Consider the following 22,104-nt stretch of genomic DNA (forward strand, 5'->3'; position numbering starts at 1 on the left):
TCTGAACGTGATCAGAAATCTTTTACTAACCATTAAATTAAGAAAAATAAACTACTTTTTTTTGTTATTTACTAAAAGTATAACAAAAATGTAACAAATGTAACAAAATTTCATCAATTACCTTTAAAACAACCAGAAAAAAGCATCAACATAGGTAACTGTAAAACACCTGGAAATTAGAATAAAACGCCACAGCAGTATTGCTCACCTGATTCTCAACAGGACCTGATGATTCACACTTTGGTCATTTGAACATGTAGTAATCTCTGTGCTGTGACATCTGGGGAATAGTCGGTTTTCTCTTGAGGTTATTTATTTCTTCCAAATTATTAAAAAAAGTAATCCAGACTAAAATGAGCAGCTCTCCCTGACTGTATGTTCATCAACGACCGGCTGAGCAGGATTGTCGTATTAATGCATCATTAGAATGGACCTGCATGTATACAGCGCTTTTGTAGTCTTACTGACTACTTTGAGTGATTTAGACTACAATACATTTACCCACCGATTCATACAGCACTTTATGCAATACACCTTTAAGTACTTTATCAGCACACAACCATTTAAAATCACCAGTGCACTTAACAGTCTCTGAGTACACAGAATAATAGAGCCTGCACAATCCACGCAAAACATCCCAAGCACCGCTACCCCAGAACACTCACAGTACCCGGGGGCCTTGTGGTTTGTGCACTTTAGTTTAAAATGTTTTTCATCACAGTTACTGTGATAAAGACTGAAGGTGTGTGTTTGCAAAGACAGCTGCACACCTGCTCTCCACGTTTTTTCTTTCTGAGTGTGGTGCTCAGGTAAGGCAGGAATCGCTGATCGGAGGTGCCGACCGAGCGGGAACAGCGAGCTCTGTGACAAAAGACACGAGGTGCTGCCTTGATTCATAAATATTTTATGTACAAAATAATGTTACAAGTATATTCAACATATGTCACATTAGAATAATGATAAGTACTTTACATACAGTCTTCATATTTCACAGTACATACATGGGGGGAAAGAAATCACAATTCTAGTTGACTGTTTACAATAAATACATGCTCTGGATGTAGGCATTGGTTTCATTTCTTACAAACTTACAGTGAAACAGAGTGCAAGAGTTCGGGTGTGACTACAGATGTGGCTCACTTCTAAAGTTGCCTTCGTGCAGCCGGTTTTGGAAAAGTAAAAAGTGGGATGTCTGCAAAGGCCACATCTGTCATATACAACCCGAAACATGTGAGAAAGCTGAATGAGGCTCGCTGAACACTTGAGTTCCTTGGCACATAGTAAACAGACAAGAGGGTGGAAAAAACCCCACTTACAGTTCAGTCCGTTCAAACCGGCCCCTATGCTCTGCCTGTATTTTCCTTCAAAGTTTTACGTTAATGCAAAATGCCACCTCGTGTTTGGAAACATGAAAACGGTCAAACATGTGACGGTGCACGCACGGCGAGGCTGCAGCGGCTGATTTTATCTGTCCTAGTTTGTAAAAACTGTTAAAGTAAACAAAATGGAATGATCCGAGGTCCATGTTTGGTCCCATATTCGAGTTCACGCTATGTAGCACTTACAAGGGTTTTTCAGCTGTTGTTTCCATTCACAGCATTTTGTCACCATCACAAATTAGCATTAAACCAAAACCTGAAACACCCGACGGCCCAGCAGTCAGTCAGATTCTTAAGTCATGATTTTTTGCTTCTGAATAAAATCTTTTTTTTTTTTTTTTTAATTTACAAGTTAGTGTTGTCATATTTCAAGTCTCTCAGAGCAGGCTAGCTTTGTTAGCTAACTCATCTGCTTATTTTAAGGCAACGCAATCCATAAAAACTTGCTACAAAATCAAACCACAGCCCGTATTAGCGCTCCTGCAGGTTTTATAGATCAGTCTGAAGCTAACATCAAAGGGAAAAACACCTCTGAGACATTTCCTGTTTGATTACCTGCAAATCATCAGGATCTGACACTGTATCACAATATTTCACACTGTTAAATTTGGCTGCAAATGTGTGACACTCACTCTCTGGATAATGCATATCCCGACTACTGTGTGATAACTGGTCCTTTCTTAAGTTGTGTTAATTAACATGTGTGTGTTACAGTTACAACTCCGTCTGTTGACTAAATTGTGGATCAGTCTTAAATGTTTCAGCTTTCTGCAACAAATCCTGCCAAATTAAACATTTGTTCACTTTTTCATGGCATTAGGTTTTGGATCCAGAGGTTGTTCCAGAGTCACACAAGGTATCTGTAAAGAGTTTAAAGACCTCAAAGGCTCAAACATTATAAGAAGAACATGGGGTCACGCTCGTGTAATCTCAGTCAATAGACAGTCAATTCACCAGCAAGGACTACAACCTCAAACACAATTAGACAAAGTTTATAGAGGAGGGTGAGCAAAGACTTAGGCCTACAGTGGTGTTGGCCTCACTGAGGGTCTGCAGGGCCCCCTGGAGTCATGAGAAAAACAGAGTCAGAGTGTTTGAGTTGTCGTCCTGCTGCTAAACTTCAGAGGTTACTGTTTAGGACTAGTTTTAAAATGTGTCGCGCGGTCAAGTATCTCAGTGGTATTTGAAAGTCAGAAGGATTTTATCCAGATTAACTCACTAAAGAAGGTTAAAATATAAAATTATGAAATGACACCACAAAAAAAAGCAAAGTTAGTTGGATAGATGCTATGCTGAGCTTCCCCTCACCTGAAACGATCACAGCAGATGGCTGCCGTTCCTGAGAACCTGTTTTCAGAAGTTTCTTCCTGTTAAAAGAGTTTTTTGTCTCTGTCGTTGCTAAGAGCTTTCTCGTAGGGTTGGTTGGATCGGTGATTCTCTCTAAAATCATCGTCTGATATACAATCCATTGATAGGACTGGTATCGTAAACTGGTGCTATGAAAAATACTTTTTATACATTTTGAGAGACGATCTCTTCCTCAAAATTTGCCCTTTTAAACGAATCCATTTTTCTTATTCCAACTATGCCAAACTCGTTGTACATCATCAGTCAGAAGGGTCTGCGTTAGTTAAGGATGAAGGTGAAACGCTGCTCACAGAAAACAAAGTCAAAGCCACACTTCTAAACCTCGCTTTCAGTAAAGCCCGTTTCAGCTCATCTGCCTTCCTCCGCGGGACGAGTTTCCGATTTCAGCTTGACAAACTCTTTGGCCACCTCGTCAGCAGGACGCTGGGAGAGGATACGCATCACCGTCATGCCCGTCTCATCGGTGTGAATGCGTGGCCCGAGAGGACACCAGCACACGCAGCTCTTGCGGTCGGCCACGTCGCGCAGCTGAACGACGGCCATGCCGACCACCCGGTCCGCCCGTCCAAAACAGTAATCCTTCACCGTCACCTGCAGCTCGTAGCAGTCTGGGGATTCTTTACCCAGGATGCTGCGAGCAGAAAAGATAATTGACCATCTTTGGTATCTCAACTCATTCAACAATCTTACTTGCTGGCGCTTCAAATTTCCAACTCACAACTGGAAAGCCTCGTTGAACTTGGCCGTCCAGCTGTTGTTCTTGGATTTTGTGGTGAACTTGCGCTTCTTGTCAGCTAGGAATGGACCAACCATGGAGACGTCGACGAAAGGCCGAAACATCCCAGACGTCTGCCACTTCATGTCGTTCACCGCAATGACTGGAGGGGAGACGAGTGAGAGGGTGAGCAGATAAAGGGCAAGAGAGACAAATACAAAGCAATGGTGGTGATACTACTGCATGCACGCATGTAGATTTATAAACACATATGAGATCAAGTCACCAAAAATGTGTGTGGTGGTTTCTTTTGTTTTTCATGAGCTTTCTAAGTGAGCTATCAAAGGAGGTTTGCTTTTTTACAGCACCAGGCGAGATGTTTTCCGTGTTTGAGAGTATAAACTTTCTGATTTACTTCATTTATGTGACTAGTTCTGTATGTTACTTTTCTGCCTCTCAAAAGACCAAAATTACAATTTGATAAATTTACGGGAATGTCCGTGTCATGGACAGCCTGTGCGAGATTTGGACATGTATAAAACTCGGAACACATATCTAAGTGGCCATGTCCTAAACCCAAAAATTGGAAAAGGTGAAGCTATTTTTCGAAGATATGGAATTTCAGAAAGTATTTTGGAGTTCACTTCATGTTAAATTGCGGAAGTTTGTTACTGTGAGGCCGTGGCGCCACGGCGAATTTGATTTGATGAAAATCTTATTGTTCGTTCTGCATACATTGTCCGACCTTGACCAAAGTTTAAATTGAACATAAATGTATTTGACATCAGGGAGATCAGGAAATGTCATGTTTTACACTTTGGGGTACAGTATTGTAATGGGTGACATCTGCAGCCTCAAATTTCTCCAGGAAAGCCTTAACGAGTTGGTCTGCTGAAAACTGTGTGATTTAAATGGCACATCTGCCATGAAGAAACAAATTAGTGTAACTCGTCAATCTGATCAGTACCAGATTTTACAGGGATGATGCAGATTGATTGACCATTGCGTAGAGCGCCACCTAGTGGCACCAGGAAATGTCATGTCTTTCATTTTGTTGTACTGATTTTCACAGGTTTGCCACCCAAAAGCGGTGATCAGCATGCATGATCGATCTGCAGCAAGGCGCAAAATGGCTCAGCGCCCCTACAAAATTTCAAAACAACATGTGTTTTATGTATGAGTTTGAAACCTGGCAAGCTTATTGAGAGATATCAAGATGTACAAAAAAGTCTCTTGGAGCTTGATAAACTGAACGGCGCACCCTGGTGGCAACGCAGTTCACCATGAAGAGAAGTGGCTTTGGAATTTCAAAACAACAGCCCCCCAACCGACAGGAAGTCAGCCATTTTAAAATTAATGTGTAAATTTGGCGACATTTTCCCTCTTTTCAGGCCTCATACTTTGACGAACTCCTCCAAGGGATTTCATTAGATTTACGTGATCTCCTGTGTGTGGAATCTAAAGACCTTTGTGAGCGGTATTACACATCGCCAAAAGCAGTAACCTGCGATTCAAAAAACACATCTTTAAACTTCACTCACTGTGTAATTATTAACTTCTTATGGTGGCCTCAGCAGCGCTTCAGTGACCCATTTTCATTTCTTTATTTCTGCTTTGGGCAAGCTTTTTGTTCAAAAGACCAAAATTCATTTAATCTCCAAGAGTAAAAAATTAAAGAAGGCTGATAATGGCAATTTGCTTGGTGGCTAGAAGTTTAAATTCAAATGTATGAAATGTTTCGTGGAGACCTGTTGTGATTTAAACACACAGTGTTTTACATTTTAATATTTAGCATTTGATAAGGAAAAACAGCAAATCACCAAAGTCCAGTGAAATACAGCGAGGAGGAGAGGAGGCATGCGCTTTGCTTCAAGGATGCCAAACACCTTTCATTAAAGCTCATCGCTGTGCCAGCAACATTTCCAAAATTCTCCTAACTGTTCTCATTATTTTCCTCTTTAATATTAACTGTGACAGCTGAGATGGGCTCCAGCCCCCCCCCCCCATGTTCACGTGTATCACACTGAGCTCATTTTTGGAGTTTCCTCCAAAACAGGGTCTGCACCGTTGGCGAGTCTGCAGTCAGTGCCCGAGTTCTTTTGAACCCCAGAGTCCAGTTTCTGTGTCAGGTGCAATCACTGCCAGGGTGTGGGTCAGGTGGACAGTTTGCATGCAGGGTAGTTGCATTTTGAGCCCCAGCATGGATCTGCAATGCTTCCTCAACAACAGGTGGCTCCATGCAAACTGCTTTAGGCTAGTGACTGAAATGTGAAAAGGTAAAGTGACATTGCTTCCACAATTAAGTGTGAGTATAACCTCAGACCTGGAGAGCTTTGGGCTGCCTGGTCTGAAACAGAACTTTACGCGGGAGCTTCTCTACATGAGTGTGAAGGTAGAGTTAAAGTGTTTTCGTTCTGTTTCTGTGTTGATTCATGCTGAGGAGTACTCATCCTCCTGGGGTCTATTTTACTCGGAGTTTAGCGAGTTCTTCTTATATCAAAGAAGACTTACCCCTATCAGGTCTGATCTTCTCATTGGCAGTGATTCTGATGCCCATCCCATCATGCACTGAGAGGACAGGACAAGAGGAGCAAAGTTTAAGGAACGTTTTAGCTCCGTTTGAACCACAGAGAAGACAAACATCCACACTGTACGTGCAGTGAGTGAAGTTTGTGTGTGTGTGATCACCTTGGGAGTGCTGTGTGGTGACAAAGGTCTTGATGAGAGCATCGGTGCTCTGGGAGTAGAGGGAGAGGGCGTAACGCAGCGATGCCAGTTCAGGACTTTTCTCGACGAATGCCTTCTTCAGCCCATTTCCTCCAGCGTGGAAATATTGCTGAAAGGAAAGGAAGTGGCAAGGTGGAAGTGAGGAAATGCTCACTTTAAAGGAACATCTCAATAAAATATTGAAGAATAATACAATTTTCTTCTTAACCCTAAACTCATCCATTATGTGGCACTTCAAATATGGCAGCAGATGGAAAAATGAAGCTGTAAAAATGATGTAGGTGTTCACCTACCTTGATTGACTCAAGGCTTGCATCAATAATTATGCATTGCTTGGGTGTCAGGGTTTTGGCTTCACCTCCTCCCTACAGAAGTCAGAGAAGTTATACATCACAGATACATGAAACCAGATCATGAGCACACACGTAAAACTCCCGATGCTGGATAATAACTACAGCCAACTGTTGTAGAAAGTCTTAAAAAGCTGTTACTTGGAAGTTTGTAGTTATGAGCTGTGAAGGTGGTAAAATGGATTTGAATGTACTGCGACTTGTGCAGGTTTACTGACTTTATCTACGATTCAAACTGCAGATTTTACTGAACCATTAGTGAGCAGGGTTATTATTGAACCGCAATAAGAATTTACAATGAAACATAAAGGTAGCTACGCCCTTTACTGACAGTCTACGTGTGTTACCTTGAGGTTAGAAAGTCCTTTAGCTGCTGTGAGGAGCTGAGCTCCCTGCAGAGAGAAAGACAGAGAAGTGGAATATATGAAATCTTAATAAGCTTTGCTTAAAATAATTCATTTTACATTATTACTGCAACATTAAAGAAATCTAACAGCAGCAGTCATTTTGTAAAAAAGCTGATGTCAGACACTAGATGGCAACACAGGGCTGCATCTGCAGCAAACTGCATAACATTTAAAGCATGGGCATGTATAAGCTCGCTGTAAACTCTATTTACGTTGTTTTTTTCTGTAAAAAATTATTTTTGTAAACTAATTTAGTACATTTAGGAAAATTAGTATGATGCTGAGAAGACAGAAAAACATAATAAATACAACTGTCTGTAAATTTGGTTAGATTTGACCCCCAGCAAGAAACAACTCTGTCTCAGACATATTACCAAAAAAGTTTTAAAAAAAGAAATCAATACAAATTGGGACAAACTGTCCTAAATGGTTGTTCTTTCATAAATGTGTCCTTGTGTGTGTGTTTTCCATCTCGTTTACTGTCCCCAGAGTAATCTCATGAGTATGTAAAAGCTGGATTTTGATGGCCACTCAGTTGTGATGGTTAATGTGCTCACCAAGCTGTCATTGCTCTGAGGCAGCACGATGGTCTTCTCCAGGCTGCTCAGGACGATCTTCCACAGATCCTTTAAAATCCTCTTCAGCACCGTCTTCTCACAGATGTCAGCAAAGATACTGAGACTGGATTACAAGCAAACACGGAAAAATGTGAGGGACCGTGTGCAGAAATCGGCCTTAAAGCATTCTGAAGTCACTCTGCAGCCTGTGTGCTGTACAAAAGACTGACACAACACACAAATAAACACACACACCTAACGAAGAAAAACTAACATGAACATGATGAGAAAGGATACATTTGGCTTTTTCAAAATGAAAATAAAAAAATCAAGATATTCCAGTAAAACGGATAAGAAGCAAATATCAGTGCTGCTGAAAAACCTTTTTATTCTGATTGTACAGTACACTCTGTCTCATAGCTGAAGCCTCATTAATCGAAATAAATCCGATTGCTATGGAAGCAAAGATACGGCCTGATCAGGTGACGCAAAAAGATGAAACATATTAAGATGTCATGACGTTGGGTTTCTGTTAAATGTCTCCCTGTTTTATTTCATAATAATAAAAGATATATCATTAATAACCATGTTATATTGAGGGTCATGCAGTTCTAAACTGATTGATTTTGAGGCACGATTTAAAAATAGAAAGTTTATCGTCTGGACAACTGGTGGAAGTGCCTTCCAAAGCCTCGAGCAACTAAAGGCTCTGAGTCCCGTAGTAGTCAGGCGAGCAGATGAAACAGACGAAAAAGAAGCTGAAGAGGAGTGAAGTGCTCGAGAGGGCGAGTACATATGAAGAAGATGACACAAATATGAAGGAGAAAGGTTATGAAGCACTTTGGAAGTGAGAAGTGTGACGTGTATGTGAACTGGAAGCCGATGGAGCGGTTTAAGAACAGGTGATTTTGTAATTCTTTTGTAATTCTTAGCCTGTTTGTGTTGTTGGGAGTGTTTAGTCTGCTACACCTGTCTCCATCAGTCTCCTTGTCTCCTTTCAGTCGAGCCTTTTCCTCACGTTCAGCCTTTTATTTCTAATCGATCTTTCTGGAGTCTTGCCTGTTCCTGGACAGTTTGGCTTGCCACCTGAGTTCCGGCTTTGAATTTTTGGACTTTAACAACGCCTGCTGGTGTGCCGCATTTAGGTGATTTTACTCTTTACTGTTCCACGACCAGAAAAATATGTTTTATAAATATTAAAACTTAATTTTGATCTCTTTATCATGTCACTTAGAGATACAATATCACTGCTGTTTCCTTTATTTTTTTTAAAGTAATCTAAACTATGCTTAGTTTGACTATAAAACTGAATGTAATTAATTCATTTAATTGATCTTAAAATGAAGTTTGTTAATTTTCCTATGCAGAATTCAGCTCATTTGACAGTGATCAGAGGTAGTGATGGTAATTCTCTCAGGATGAACACAGAAGCATTTTGACTTTTCTGTTTCCATCGATTTTCTTCCACTTTGTTGAGGGTCTCTGAGGGACTGGAGCATATTCCAGGTGTAATGTGGGGAGATTTGGGGTTTGGGGTGCATGGTCATTTTTTAACGACTCGTCTGGTTTCAGTCATAAGCCAATTCAATTCAATTCAATTTTATTTATATAGCGCCAAATCACAACAAAAGTCGCCTCAAGCCAAGCAAACGTTGGATAATCCTCCTTTTTAAAACTATAATGTTTTATTCTTCATGACGTGAAATGAGTGAGACCTTAAAGTCATCAGGAAGATGTTTACAGAGGCCTCACAGTAGCTAGCTGTTTTCCCAGACTTACATTCACAGGTATTGCCCCCTGGTGGCCACTAAAAGAATGCAGCTAGGTCTATCTTTTCTACTGTCATGTTTTATATCAGCTTTTTTTTTTTTGAAAAAGCTTTTTCATCATAAAAAAACAAATCTTTGAAGCTTCTCTTGTAGTGGATCTGTGTGACATCAGGTGGGCCAAAACTTAAGCACCATCCTTAAGTTATACTTTTCAATTTTCAATTCAGTTTGATTTAAAAGATGCCAAAACACAACAGCAGTCGCCTCAAGGCTCTTGATATTCTAAGATACAGATGCTGTTCAGCTTAAAGACACTGATGGATACGTCCCTTTCTTACCAACAGGACTGAATACCCAGGCCCCTCATGTTACTCCACACCTCTGTACTTTAAAATGCTGTCTATAATTTGTCACCCAACGACTTCAATAAAGGCTACAAGCTGACACAAACACACGCTGGTTGATGATCAAGTTGCTTTATATACTACAAGTGTTGCTGGAGCTTTAACCGATTCAAATTCCCCTCATTCAAAATTGAAATGTCACTAGTCTTACCCAGTAATCCATCTGCCCTTCAAGCCAGTGACTCCCTGATCTTTAAATTCATTGTGAGATGTCTCTGTCTTTAAGGCTGCTTGCTGTGCAGCGCTCGTCCTTTCCATCTCCACCTCATCTGGGTTGTCCTGACTCCATCAGCCATCTGTTTACACTGCTCCACCAACACAAGTGTCTCTGGTGGGTTCAGTCACTATCTTGAACCTTCAGCTGGAGCCTTTGCTTTGTATCATCACTTCAATTTGCATACTCATATTTTGAATCTATTTCCCCCGTACTGCAATGCTGTTCATATGATATTCCAAACAGCACACTCTGTACCAATAAAAAATAACAAAAAAACACACATATGAGTTATTGCAGCTTGCAGCCATAAAATATTAAGGTGAAAAATATAAATATATATATGTCTCGGAAGGTTTTCTACCTGTGAGCACTGCGGTACCGCAAAGCTGGATCAATTTTAACTCGCAGAAAGTAAAAAATCATTTGGGTTAATGGAAATACACATTTCATTTAATCCATGAAATTAATGACTTAAAACTTCAGTACATTCAATCTATTTTTCCCCCGTACTGCAATACTGTTCATATGATATTCCAAACAGCACACTCTGTACCAATAAAAAATAATAAAAAAGCGCTATATAAATACAGGCCATTTACCATTTAAGACAATCACTCTGGGGGTGTACTCTGATATAATCTACTTTACAACATAAGCTACTTACTTCCCATCCAGAAACTCCATGAGGGGCCTCAGCATGGTGTCAGCGTCTGCCTCAGCGGTGCTGTGGTTGGGGGGGCCTTTCATCTGGTAGAGAATCTCAGCCATCTGACGCATGCAGCCGTTAATGCGAGTCTGGAAACTGGAGGCAGAGACCGAGGCAAACTTAGAGGAAAAAGACTTCTGCAAAGGCGGTGAATGCTCAGTCATTCAACTGTGTGTGTGTGTGTGTGTGTGTGTGTGTGTGTGTGTGTGTGTGTGTGTGTGTGTGTGTGTGCGCGCGTTAGGTTCCAGCTAAATCAGGATAAGGTTGAGTTGGGTTGGGCTTTTAGTTGGCTTGATTAAGAGACCAGAAAATGAGCATTTTTACCTCTTAGCAAACATGGTGCTGAAATTGTCCAGGACGGTGCTGAGCTTCACCTGCAGATCGTTCAGGATGTCAGCCGCCTCAGTATCCAGCTGCAGCACACATAAAGGAGCAGGAGCAGAAGGGAAGAGGAAGAGGAGGTGTTCACAGGTTATTTCAAACTTTTATTAGCAGTTCCACAGTCTGTGGACTCGATAGACTGCAAAAACCTCAAGCATGAATTGGATGCAGCTTCGCGGCCGAGTATCCTGTGCTTCTGCAGCACGGCTGTCAAACTTGTTTTCATTTAACGAGCTAGAAGGAGCCCAGTTTGATCTCGAGCGGGCTGGATCACTAAAGCTATGTATAACCTTAATATACATATATGCTACATGTATGCATAGAAAATATAAAGAAGTACATTCAGAAATCATTTACATTTATTGAATCATACATTTATGAACAAATGATAAGTATTTTGAAATTAGAAAAATGTAAATTAATCCAATAATCCATGACATTGTTACAACCTGTGAGCCAGACTCAACCAGTTTCCTTGTTATTGGTCTTTTATACAGTTATTCATGGTTTTCTTATTATATTTATCACAATTTAAATATTTAACTATTAAAAAAGAAGCTTAGAAACACCAAACACAATGTTGCCAGAACAACCAATTTAATTATAGTGAGAATTTGAATAAGAAAGTATGTATTAAAACTGTGATTAGCTTACTTCAGTATGATTAACAAATGTAAAATAATCACAAATTAGTACATGATGAGTATACCACAAAGAGTGGTTACAAATTGAACCGTTATACGTGAGTATGATTGGTTTAAATCCAACTGAAAATTAGGTCACAGCAGTCACCGTCCACATTCACACTAAAAGTCTCAGCGTTTGAAAATCCCAACCAGCGACGGGCACTGCCAGCTGGTGTTTTCTATACATGGTTCATGAAAACATGCTTGTCTCTATGAAAATAAACTCTATAACTGTTATTTCCACATTCAATGGCCATTTTTGAGAGCTGTATTTCTGTACTGCAAGACACATTTCCAGCAAACTACAAACATTACAATCGATGTCAGCATCTCCTGTGGAGTTTGCAGCAAAATAAATATGTATGAACCAGACTGTGGCGTTAGACGAAAAGGCAGAAGTCGTACAAAACACGTGCACGAGCTCTACTGCAGGAAGCGTACTGAAAAGATGACGAGCTGTGTGTAACACCACATTTCTTTCACAGTAGGTTAGACACTGACGACTGCGAGCACGTGAGTCATGGATACACACAGCGACTTACAGTTTGGGCGTATTTGCAGTTTGATGATGGTAGGCAAACAGGAAGTAAATGCTGACTAAAATGCACATTGGAAAGACTGAGTTGCAAAGAAATCACATATCTAATGGGCGATACGGATGATGAGTCCTTTTATACCTCTTAAAAGCTATTTACCAGCGTGAAAAGAACGCTTCGAGCTGTAGAGTGCATGCCACTTCCTTAAGTGCAGAGAATATATAAATACACCTCTGAAGTTTGAAGTCTGAAGTAAAAACAATTTCACCTTTTCTTAGCAGGAAGCTATCACCGGTTTTTCTTAAGGCTTCCCATGAGTCAACTTTGCGAGAATAAAAACCAAAGTGTCGTGAACAAAACAGACGATAATAAACCCAACGGCTGATGTTTAGAGTAGAAATAAGGAGGAAGCTGCTAAAGAAGAAGCCTAATATTAAATAACTTTTACACACTAATGTTGTAATGATGTAGGATAAATGTTACTTTTTTATGTTGGTATATTTAGTCCCAAAAACAGCAACAGTGAATACTTGATACAGTGAATACTGCATCTACACTTTTAACACAGACATTTTGCTTATGTGCTTATCTCCTTTGCTCTTTGCTTCAGAGCATCTTCAGATCTTCCCAGTAGTCAGAGTCTGGGGTGAGTTCACCTTAGCACCTGGAGCGTGTGCAAGGAGACCTCTGGGCAAAAACGCACTCCAGGCTAACCTCTCTTTTAATGGGCTCGCTGAAATATGAGCACTGCACATTTCTGGGTTTCAGTTGTGCCCTGTAGGTAAAGCAGCAATGATTTAATTTGAAAAATAAAATAGATTTTTACTGTTTTTGAAATCACTTGCCTTGACCACAGAAACCAGTGCACACACAGTCAGAGGAGCAGCTTGACTTTAACAAGAGGTCCGTGCTTTTGAAAAGTGGAACTTTTTAAATATTTTGTGTTTTCTATGTTCTTTTTTCAACTTCTGCAAGTATGTAACTGACATCTGTATCTAAAGTTTGCCTAGTTTTCAATTTGCACACATGTAAATGGCAGAGAAATTAAAAGATTGTGTGATCATTCGTGCAAAAAATGGTCCTTAACTTCAATCCAAATGCCACAGAAAACATAGATATGCGACACCCTGCTCAAAAACTACCACAAAAAACAAAGCACAACAATTTACTGCTGTTGCACATCACACATCTGGGCACTCTCACAGGTTAACACATGAAAGCTAGCTTTTAAAAGGCCCTACGGACTCATGCATTTTTATGGTTAGACCTCTGTGGCGTGTGTGGACTGTGTGGGCGTGTCCAGACCAGGTTTTGAATTGACACGTCTCTCTTCTGTTGAGACCATCGGAGTGGGACAAATTAAACACCGATAAATCTTATGGGAGTTTGGTGACGTGACATCAATCTCAACGTAGCAAAGCAAATGTCTCATTAGGCAGAGTGATTGAACAACTGTGGACGCACAAGGCTACAAACCCTCAGCAACAATCGACTGTTTCGTTTCGACAAAAACGCCGAGACTGAGCCTGCAAGATCAACTGGCCTTGAGAAGCCTGGTAACAGTCCTTCAATAAAACTGTAAAATACAACCTGAAGGTTTAAGCCCATTAGTATGCTGGACCTCAAGCATTCACCGCGTGTTACACCAGTCAGTCGCTAGACGACTACAAGATAAGGCATCCCATCCCATCTTTGTAGAAAGTGTGCCATCAATAACTGTGGAACTGTGTTATTAGCTAGAAGACATTGGGCATACTGCCAGAACATATAATTGGACTAAAGGAGGGCCACGACTTTCAAGTGACAGTGTTTTAGCGTTTTGCATTTTAATTGAGAAATGTTGCAGTGAGTGAAGTGAAAGGTTGGACTGCAAACTCAGGCCTTTCAGAATAAATCTGTTCTGGTCTGAATCCAGAACGTAAATGCACCGCGGTGTGGATGTGAACGCCAAAGTGACATAAACATTCTGACAGAAATTTGTAAGTGACCGTGCACATTTGAGATGTCCTTGAAAACTCCACGACATCAGCAATAATATTATTAGGTAGTATAATAAACAGAGAAGAACAGGAAGATTCGTGTAATGACTAAAACTGGAATAGTAGATAATAGCGTTTATATGTGGTATATAAAGTTGTTAAATTAACATACAAATCACAAGCTCACCGTACTCTGCACTCATTAACAAGGTAGCAAAGCATATCCTGCTTTATGGTTTATGTTTCTTACTGTAATTCTGATCATAATTTACCCAGTGAACATCATGCTATAGTAACTCAAACTGAATAGGCCACAGATCAAGCCAGCATCAAGTAATTTTTACACAGACATCTATGCAAACACACTTATTTGTTCTGGCCATTAAAACAACACTGGCTTTCATTTATCAGACCTGGAAGCTGTGCTCGTCTCTTATATACACACTTAACCCTCTGCAGAGTGCTACCATCATTAGCTTAAAAGAAAAAACAAAATCAATATTATTCTCAAGTTTTCTGCCAAATTTTGTGTGTTGGACTAACTGTTAAGAATGACATGCTGTGTTTTTACGTTACATTTCGCATTTACATCATTTTTTGTGGAAAAATTCAAAACGTCAGACATTCTACAAATCCTCAATTCTCTAAGTATAATTCATGTGAACTTTGGGAGGAGAAAGAAAGTGACTGACTATGAGGAAACTTGCTTTCAGGTTAGAAAGGTACCCGTAAGCTTGAACACACACACACACACACACACACACACACACACACACACACACACACACACACACACACACACACACACACACACACACACACACACACACACACACACACACACACACACACACGTTGGGTATTCATATCTTGTGGGGACATCTAATTGACATAATGCTTTCCCTAGCCACTCACCCTATCCATCAAAAATGAATGCCTAACTCTCAGCCTAAACCTAACCATAACCCAACCATAACCCTGACACTAAAACCACATTTTGAGTCTCAAAAATGGCTTCAAACTCATGAGGACAGGCACTTTTGTCCTCACAAGTGACTGTTGGTCCCCACAAGTATAGTAGCATTCCAATTTGTGGGCCCCACAAAACTGTCTAAACAGGTACACACACACACACTCACAGAAACACTCCTCTCTATAGAGTCACAGCCTCAAATTAGAGGTGTCCTTTACAGGCACTGTGTTTGTCAGACTCTCTTTTCCTTCTCTCACACCCAACCGTACCTTCTTGGTCACAGCGGTAGCTTCAGTCTTGCCGGATAGACAGAAAGGAAAAATGAAAAGGAAAAATACAAAAAAGTAAAGAGAATAATCACACAATAATGTGCAGGAGATTTAAAACACAAAGTACACAAACACAGGGATGTGTTTTTACCTCATTATTATCATAGCAGGTAAAAATAGGGTTTGTTTTGGGTGGGCTTTTGTAATATTGTCAAGTGGATTGGGTAAGGATGAGTGGGTGATTTTAATAAAAGCTTTTACTTTACTGCCTCTGGTTTATTGGGATGCTACAAGGGACGCAAAAGAGGACACTGACATTGAAGGTAGGAGTCCAATGTTTCACTGCTGTCTGCTAAGGTACGCTGCTCAGTGCCTTCTTTTTTTTGGCAACTCATATAATAAATGATATCCGATATCAGCATACTGCGAGTGAGGTCTTATGCCTCCCAGTGTTTATTTAAAGCCCCACAGAAAACATATATGCACTATATACTTAGACAAACAACAGCTGCTATAGGTTACCTGGCAAAATCTGAAGAATATGGGCTAGATGCCAGATTTGAGCAGAATAAATGCTTCAAATACACTAAGTAGCCATAATTCACATGCAAAGTGTCATTACAGGGAGGCCAATCAGTGCTCTTAGTTTTGTAAAAAGGCTCCAAAATTTCAAGATACCCAGGAGGTAGAAGAGAGCACACAAAACGTTTTTCATCCTCTGTTATTGTAGCGCACTCCGTAAATTTGTTTTAAAAAACAGAAACTGTAGAATAAAGCCACGTCAAATGGGAGATGCTACAAATGAAATAGATAAATATATAGCACCTTTCTACTTTAACTGAGCACTCAAAGCGCTTTTTATTACAAGGCACTACATATTCGAGGCATTTAAGCACTTTCTAACCATCACACACACACAATGACGGATGCACTGACGACAGCTTAAAGTAAAGCAGAAAACCTGCCTTACTTCCTGAGCTAAAGCTTTGACTTACAGATATCTAAGTAGTAAATAAAATTAAATAGACCAATCTTTGTCACATCTCTTTATATATATATATTATAGCAATAGACATATATATATATATATATATATATATATATATATATATATATATATATATATATATATATATATATATATATATATATATATATATATATATATATATATATATATATATACACACATACATATATATATATATATATATATATATATATATATATATGAAATGTGACTGCACTTCTATGTTTGTACTTGTACAAACATGTTTGTAGTGTTGTAATTCCTCAGACATGAGGAAGCCTCTCCCCACCATCACACTCACGATGAATCAGAGCTTCCTTATGAAATTAGATGAGTTCAGGTGGAGCACCCCCCCATTCGGCTTGGCATCGTTTAACAGTTTCTTGTCTTCCTTCCAGTTTAACCGCTTTTGAAGTCAAATATTTTTTTTTTATAGAAGAAACAGTTTTGCTTATCTGTCCAGGTAGAGAGGTTAGGTCAATCTGAATTGGTTGTTTTGCATGTCTATATTAAGATATGTTCATTTTGTTCTTCATAATGTCCACTTAAAGCCTAAAATTTCACACTCTGTAGGACTGCTGCTTTTTTTGGCCAGTGAATTCAAAATACATAAAAACCCCTGAAATATTAAAAAAAAAAAAACAGCATAAAATATTTATTAGCTCTGGAAGTGTCTGCCTATCCTTCAAACAGCAAGCTCGATTCTGCTGTCACTACCTGCAGAATAAATGTTGCACGTTGGGATAACTATGAGGCAGGGATGCATATTAGCTAAGATTTTAAAGTCAGGCGAGGCATTTTGGAGGGGCAGCAGAGGAGAGAGGTCTACAGGGGAAAGAGGACGACTGGATAAACAAACCTTGTTTACTTCCTCCTTTGTCTATTAGGAAAAAAGCAAAAAACATCAGACAAACATTTCTTTCTTTTCATTTGGTTTCCTGCACAAACATAAATCTACTAGCCAAACACTGTCAAATATAGGCTGTTACACACACGCACACACAGTCAGTATAACGCACACCTAATTTTGTAAGATGCGTTTGCAGTTCTGGACTTGTACAGCATAAACAGCTAATGTGGGTTACAGCTGTCTCAGGCCACCTTTCCAACCATTAAAAACAAACATCAGCCAGATATGAATTTGTGAAAGTGGTTCCTTATATTGACACGTCCATTTAAATTGAGGACAATTCAAAATGCTCTCTGAAATTTGCTAAATGAATATTCATTAGGCTTAAAAAAACCAGGAGGCAGAGCTAGAGTTCAAACATGTGTTGATTTGATGTTTATTTTCTGTTGTTTGTTTAATGGCTCGATTCCTGCTGTTCTTCTGCTGGGTAACTGCACTTTAACCAATTTATCTTCAATTTTAGGTCCAATAACTGGGTGAGCAGTAGCCTCAAAAATGCCTGGCGTGTCATCCTGGCTGATGTTAAGTGCAAAGTGGGCTGGAAAACCAACATCCATGCCATTTAAACGAAGCAGGGTAAAGAATAATCAGTACTGCTACTCTTTTTGAATATTATAAAGCCCTGGAAGACTTCCAAGTCTTACAGATCCCTGTACTCACTGCACTGGTTGAGCCAAAGACATAAGCTGTGTTTTAAACACCCACCTCTTTGCTCTTGGAGTCGTCCTTTGGGCAAAGATGAGAAAAGAAATTAGGAAAAGAAAGCCGACACCATTAATCTCTCTTTTTTTAAGTGAATTATTTTTTAAATCTGAACTTCGATTGTAGTATTTTCAATAATGTAAATCTATAATGAAATGTTCAAATAGCATAAAGTGGAGGTGAAGGGCGATGAGTGATATTACAAACAAACCAACCTGCTTCTCTTTGTCTGTCTTTTCAGCCTGCAAGGATACACATTTGTGAGTGAGCTAATGCTTAAATTCACATACTAACCCTGCAAAGAACACTTTTTTTTTTTTTTTTTTTTTTTTTACATTTTATTAGATTCATCTTCTCAGTAAGGCTCTCACTTCTCCAGACAGAGACTCACATATTTATGAAGCTGATTGCTGCCTACAGGTAAAACCCTCCCAGCTGGACTTTAGCCGATTCACAGTTTTATGTCCAGACTCCTCTAAGCTGAAGAGTTAAAACGAGCCCCGAAATTTTAAAGGCACAAGGTGTTTCTACCACAGTATTATGCATGAGCTCACACAGGATTAAAACCTTCAGCTACCTTCAGATAGACCCTGTCATTATCATAATTTCAACCCCTTTGATCACTTTAGGATGATTAACACCATGTACGCAGATAGCTAGCCCCCTGAGATTTGAACACACTTAAAAGTCTAGAGCTCTGAAGTGTCTGCAGTCTCTCCTCACAAACATGGAATCATTTCAATAATTACATGCTCCCTCTGTGCTTGAAGGTGTGGTAATGTGGAAGGAGTTGAAAGGGAAGCCTGCAGACTCTTGGACCTTCATGGCACATAATTGGACCCCACTGGTGTGTACCGGGACCTGTGCACTGCCCAGAAACTTCTTACTGATGAGGAACAACTAAAACCAAGTCCATTTATCCATTACAGTCTAACAGCAGTTCATGAAATGGTCACAAAGTTTTGTCTACTGATTCACACACAGTTTTCTTTTCTTTTGGACACAAAAAATGACCTCATACCAGCGCTTCTAGTTTGAAAGAACAACTAAACCCATTTAATCAGGCACAGGGTATGGAGGTTCGGTAAGCTGCAGGATTTCTTTCAGAAGATTGAGGTTTGAATGCCTAGAGTAACTTTATTTTAGTCTTTCACTTGTTTTACTTTTATGCTTTCATTGGTTAGTTTTGGCATCACAGCTAATTGGTTAGGTTTGGAACAGTTTTCATATAATGACGTAGGTATATGTGCTGGTCAAATGATCAGGCTTCCAACTGATGTCAGTGAGAGTGGATAGAAAGATGGCATAAAGGGAGCCGAGTAAACATCACTACAGGTCACAGTAAGATAAATAAGAATTATGTTGAGCTCTGAATCATGAAATGCTACTTTAGCTGAGCCAAGAATAAAAATACGGATTTATAAATGTGGATAAATATGTTTGTATATATGTGTGTGACTTGGCATGCTGGTACACTTCAGGCCCCTGAGGGTTCTTATCTATATCAGATATTATGATGTGAACATGTTGCCTAGTAACCGTGCAGCAGTTGGCTAATATTACCTAAATGTAGCATTTATGCACATTTATGCACCCATCATACCTTACTAACCATTGTATCATTTTTATTTTACTACAGTAACACTTAAATTATATACACAAAAACTGAATTAGGCATAATGTATCATGAGGCCGTCAGGTTGCCTGGCAACCATCTAGCCACAGGTTAAAATGACCTGTTTTTAGCATTTATGCACCCTTTAAAGCACTGTATCATTTTAATGTCATGGCCAAAAGAACATTATCTAAATGTGCTTTTTTAAAATTTACATTTATTTACATGAATTTTAATATGAAGTTGTTAAAGAAGAGCTCACTGAGACAATATGAAAATCAATAACCAAACTTTTATATTAGTGTACATGAACGTGACTATTTCACAAACTGCCATGAGACCGGGCTGATTTACCACTCATGTTAGACACCGTGGTCTTTGTCTTCCACAAATGTGGGAGTGTCAGGACAGGTATAACTTTATTCAGACTTTTTTTTCTTCTGTAGTTTGTTTTCTTTGATCAGACTGTGTACAGTCAGTACGCTTCACAGCGGGGTGCTTTCCATTATTAACGCTGGCGGCCATTCTGACCTCCTGCAGCTCCCTTCAGCTAATCTTTCAGGAACCAAGGTACAGACTTTTAAGGCCACTGACTCCAGTTCTGTGTAAAGCATCTCTCCTAAATATAAAAGAGCAAACAAACACCACTCAAAACCTTTTTTTGAGGTGGAAGTGAAGATAAATTATACAATTTGGGATTTTGGCGAGAAAAACAACACAGCAGTGATATGGAAATGCTGCAAATTAAAAGGTTTACAACATCTTTTTATTCTGCAGTTATTTTTAAATATGTCTGCTCTGAAGCAGCACTAACTTGTGTGTTTATGTTTCTAAATGAAGGTCAAGTATTTACTTTCAGTTCTCTGTTTTTTCTCCTCATTTCTCAAAATATCTTGTTTGGCAGTTTTTTAAAAAGCCTTTTCTAACTTATTTTTTAATATACAATAACAATTTAGGCTGCACAATCACAAATGAACACAAAGACAAAGTGCTTTAAAAAAACATAAAAAACATGAACACAGTATAGTTGAAAACACACCTTTTCCTTCTTGGACTCAGACTAGAGAGGTGTGAAAACAAAAGAAAAAGACAAATAAGACAAATGTTAATGAAATAAAAAGAAACAGAACAGTTGTGTGGTTCTTGTTATGGCTCACCTTCTCTTTGTCCAGCTTTAGAACAAAAAGCAATAAAAATATATTTAAAAATTAAAACAACAGAAAACAAAAACAAAAACAAAAAAGGCCGGGGAAGACAAAAAGTGAATGGTGCACAAGCACGTACTTGTATGTATACATACGTGGATCATATGTATACCCACTCAGACATACATAAACATAAACTCTTACACACAGGAATGGTAAACCAACTGGAAGACTTATGGTTCAGTCACACAAGAGTAAAAACAGGATGGCAACACCCTTATAGAAAAACTAGGGAAACAAATCAGCAACTAAAAACATCTGATTTATAAATACAGACAGATGGACAACACATTGCAATCAGTCTGTCTGCATTGATGAGCACAAATTGTCTTTATAACTTGAGTGGTTTCAGACCTGATCCCCATCTTTAAAGCAACAATTTCAGAGGTAATAAGAGTTTATAACACAAGTTGTAATAATTTTGGTTGTCCAGCAGTTTCCCAAGTGTGACTGCAGCATTATTTAACCATGTGTAATGATTTGAGTCAGTGAGGTCTGTCAGCAGGAGAGGAGAGGTCAGTTATGGAAATACTGGAGATGCAGCCAAACCTTCTCCTGCTCCTCCTCACTGTCATCATAGGCTGAGGACTCATCCTACAGGAGCACAGAGAGTAAACAGCTGCTTTAAAGACAACACAGTCACAAACTAAAACGTCTACTTCCAGTACAAAGTTGCTCTCTCTCCACAAAACTACTGAAGCCTCAGCTTGGTGATAATGACAATTAATGGTATATCATTGCTGAACAAATGTTTTATACATTTCAGTGTGCTGTCGCCTTGTTTTGAAAAGGGAAGGCACGCCGTGTTGCCCCATGAGAGCTCTGCATTTTCATTTTTAGTACTGGTTTAAAATATCTCAAGTTTTCGCTTCCCACTCCAACCACATTTTCAATCTTGTCAGCTTTAATAGCAGGAGTCGTGTAGCACCCCGCGCTTTTCCCAAAGCATCTTTTTAGTGCTGCTAGATGAAAAAAAAATAGGCATCTGGTGGAAAGAGGCACTTAATGCATTGTCACCAAGAGACAAATGCAGAGAAACAGGCACAGATGTGAGGGAGCATCTATGGTGTGTTTGATACACATCTGTTAATGACTTAATTCAGTGCCAGTCTAACACCCAGTTTCATTTGTGATTTTGCTGGAATAAATATTTGATTCTTTTTGCACAAAATATGTATCCAAACTGCTGCAGGCAATATCTTAAAGAACATCAGCGCAA

At 39.3% G+C, this 22,104-nt stretch overlaps 1 protein-coding gene across 1 annotated transcript in view; it reads right to left on the bottom strand.

Moving 5' to 3' along the window:
• Positions 1-887: 887 nt before the first annotated feature.
• Positions 888-22,104, bottom strand: part of LOC116333366 (protein unc-13 homolog B-like) — a 191,228-nt gene continuing 170,011 nt past the window's right edge. The window contains exons 32-40 of the mRNA XM_039620820.1: positions 10,924-11,012; positions 10,558-10,695; positions 7,504-7,627; positions 6,887-6,931; positions 6,483-6,554; positions 6,151-6,298; positions 5,974-6,030; positions 3,466-3,625; positions 888-3,378 (exon numbers count right to left, since the gene is read on the bottom strand). Of these exons, the coding sequence (XP_039476754.1) occupies positions 3,096-3,378; positions 3,466-3,625; positions 5,974-6,030; positions 6,151-6,298; positions 6,483-6,554; positions 6,887-6,931; positions 7,504-7,627; positions 10,558-10,695; positions 10,924-11,012 (1,116 nt within the window). The 3' untranslated portion in view covers positions 888-3,095. The remainder of the gene's footprint in view (positions 3,379-3,465; positions 3,626-5,973; positions 6,031-6,150; positions 6,299-6,482; positions 6,555-6,886; positions 6,932-7,503; positions 7,628-10,557; positions 10,696-10,923; positions 11,013-22,104) is intronic.

The sequence above is a fragment of the Oreochromis aureus genome, linkage group 12 (genome assembly GCF_013358895.1).
Source record: "Oreochromis aureus strain Israel breed Guangdong linkage group 12, ZZ_aureus, whole genome shotgun sequence".
Lineage (NCBI taxonomy): Eukaryota > Metazoa > Chordata > Actinopteri > Cichliformes > Cichlidae > Oreochromis > Oreochromis aureus.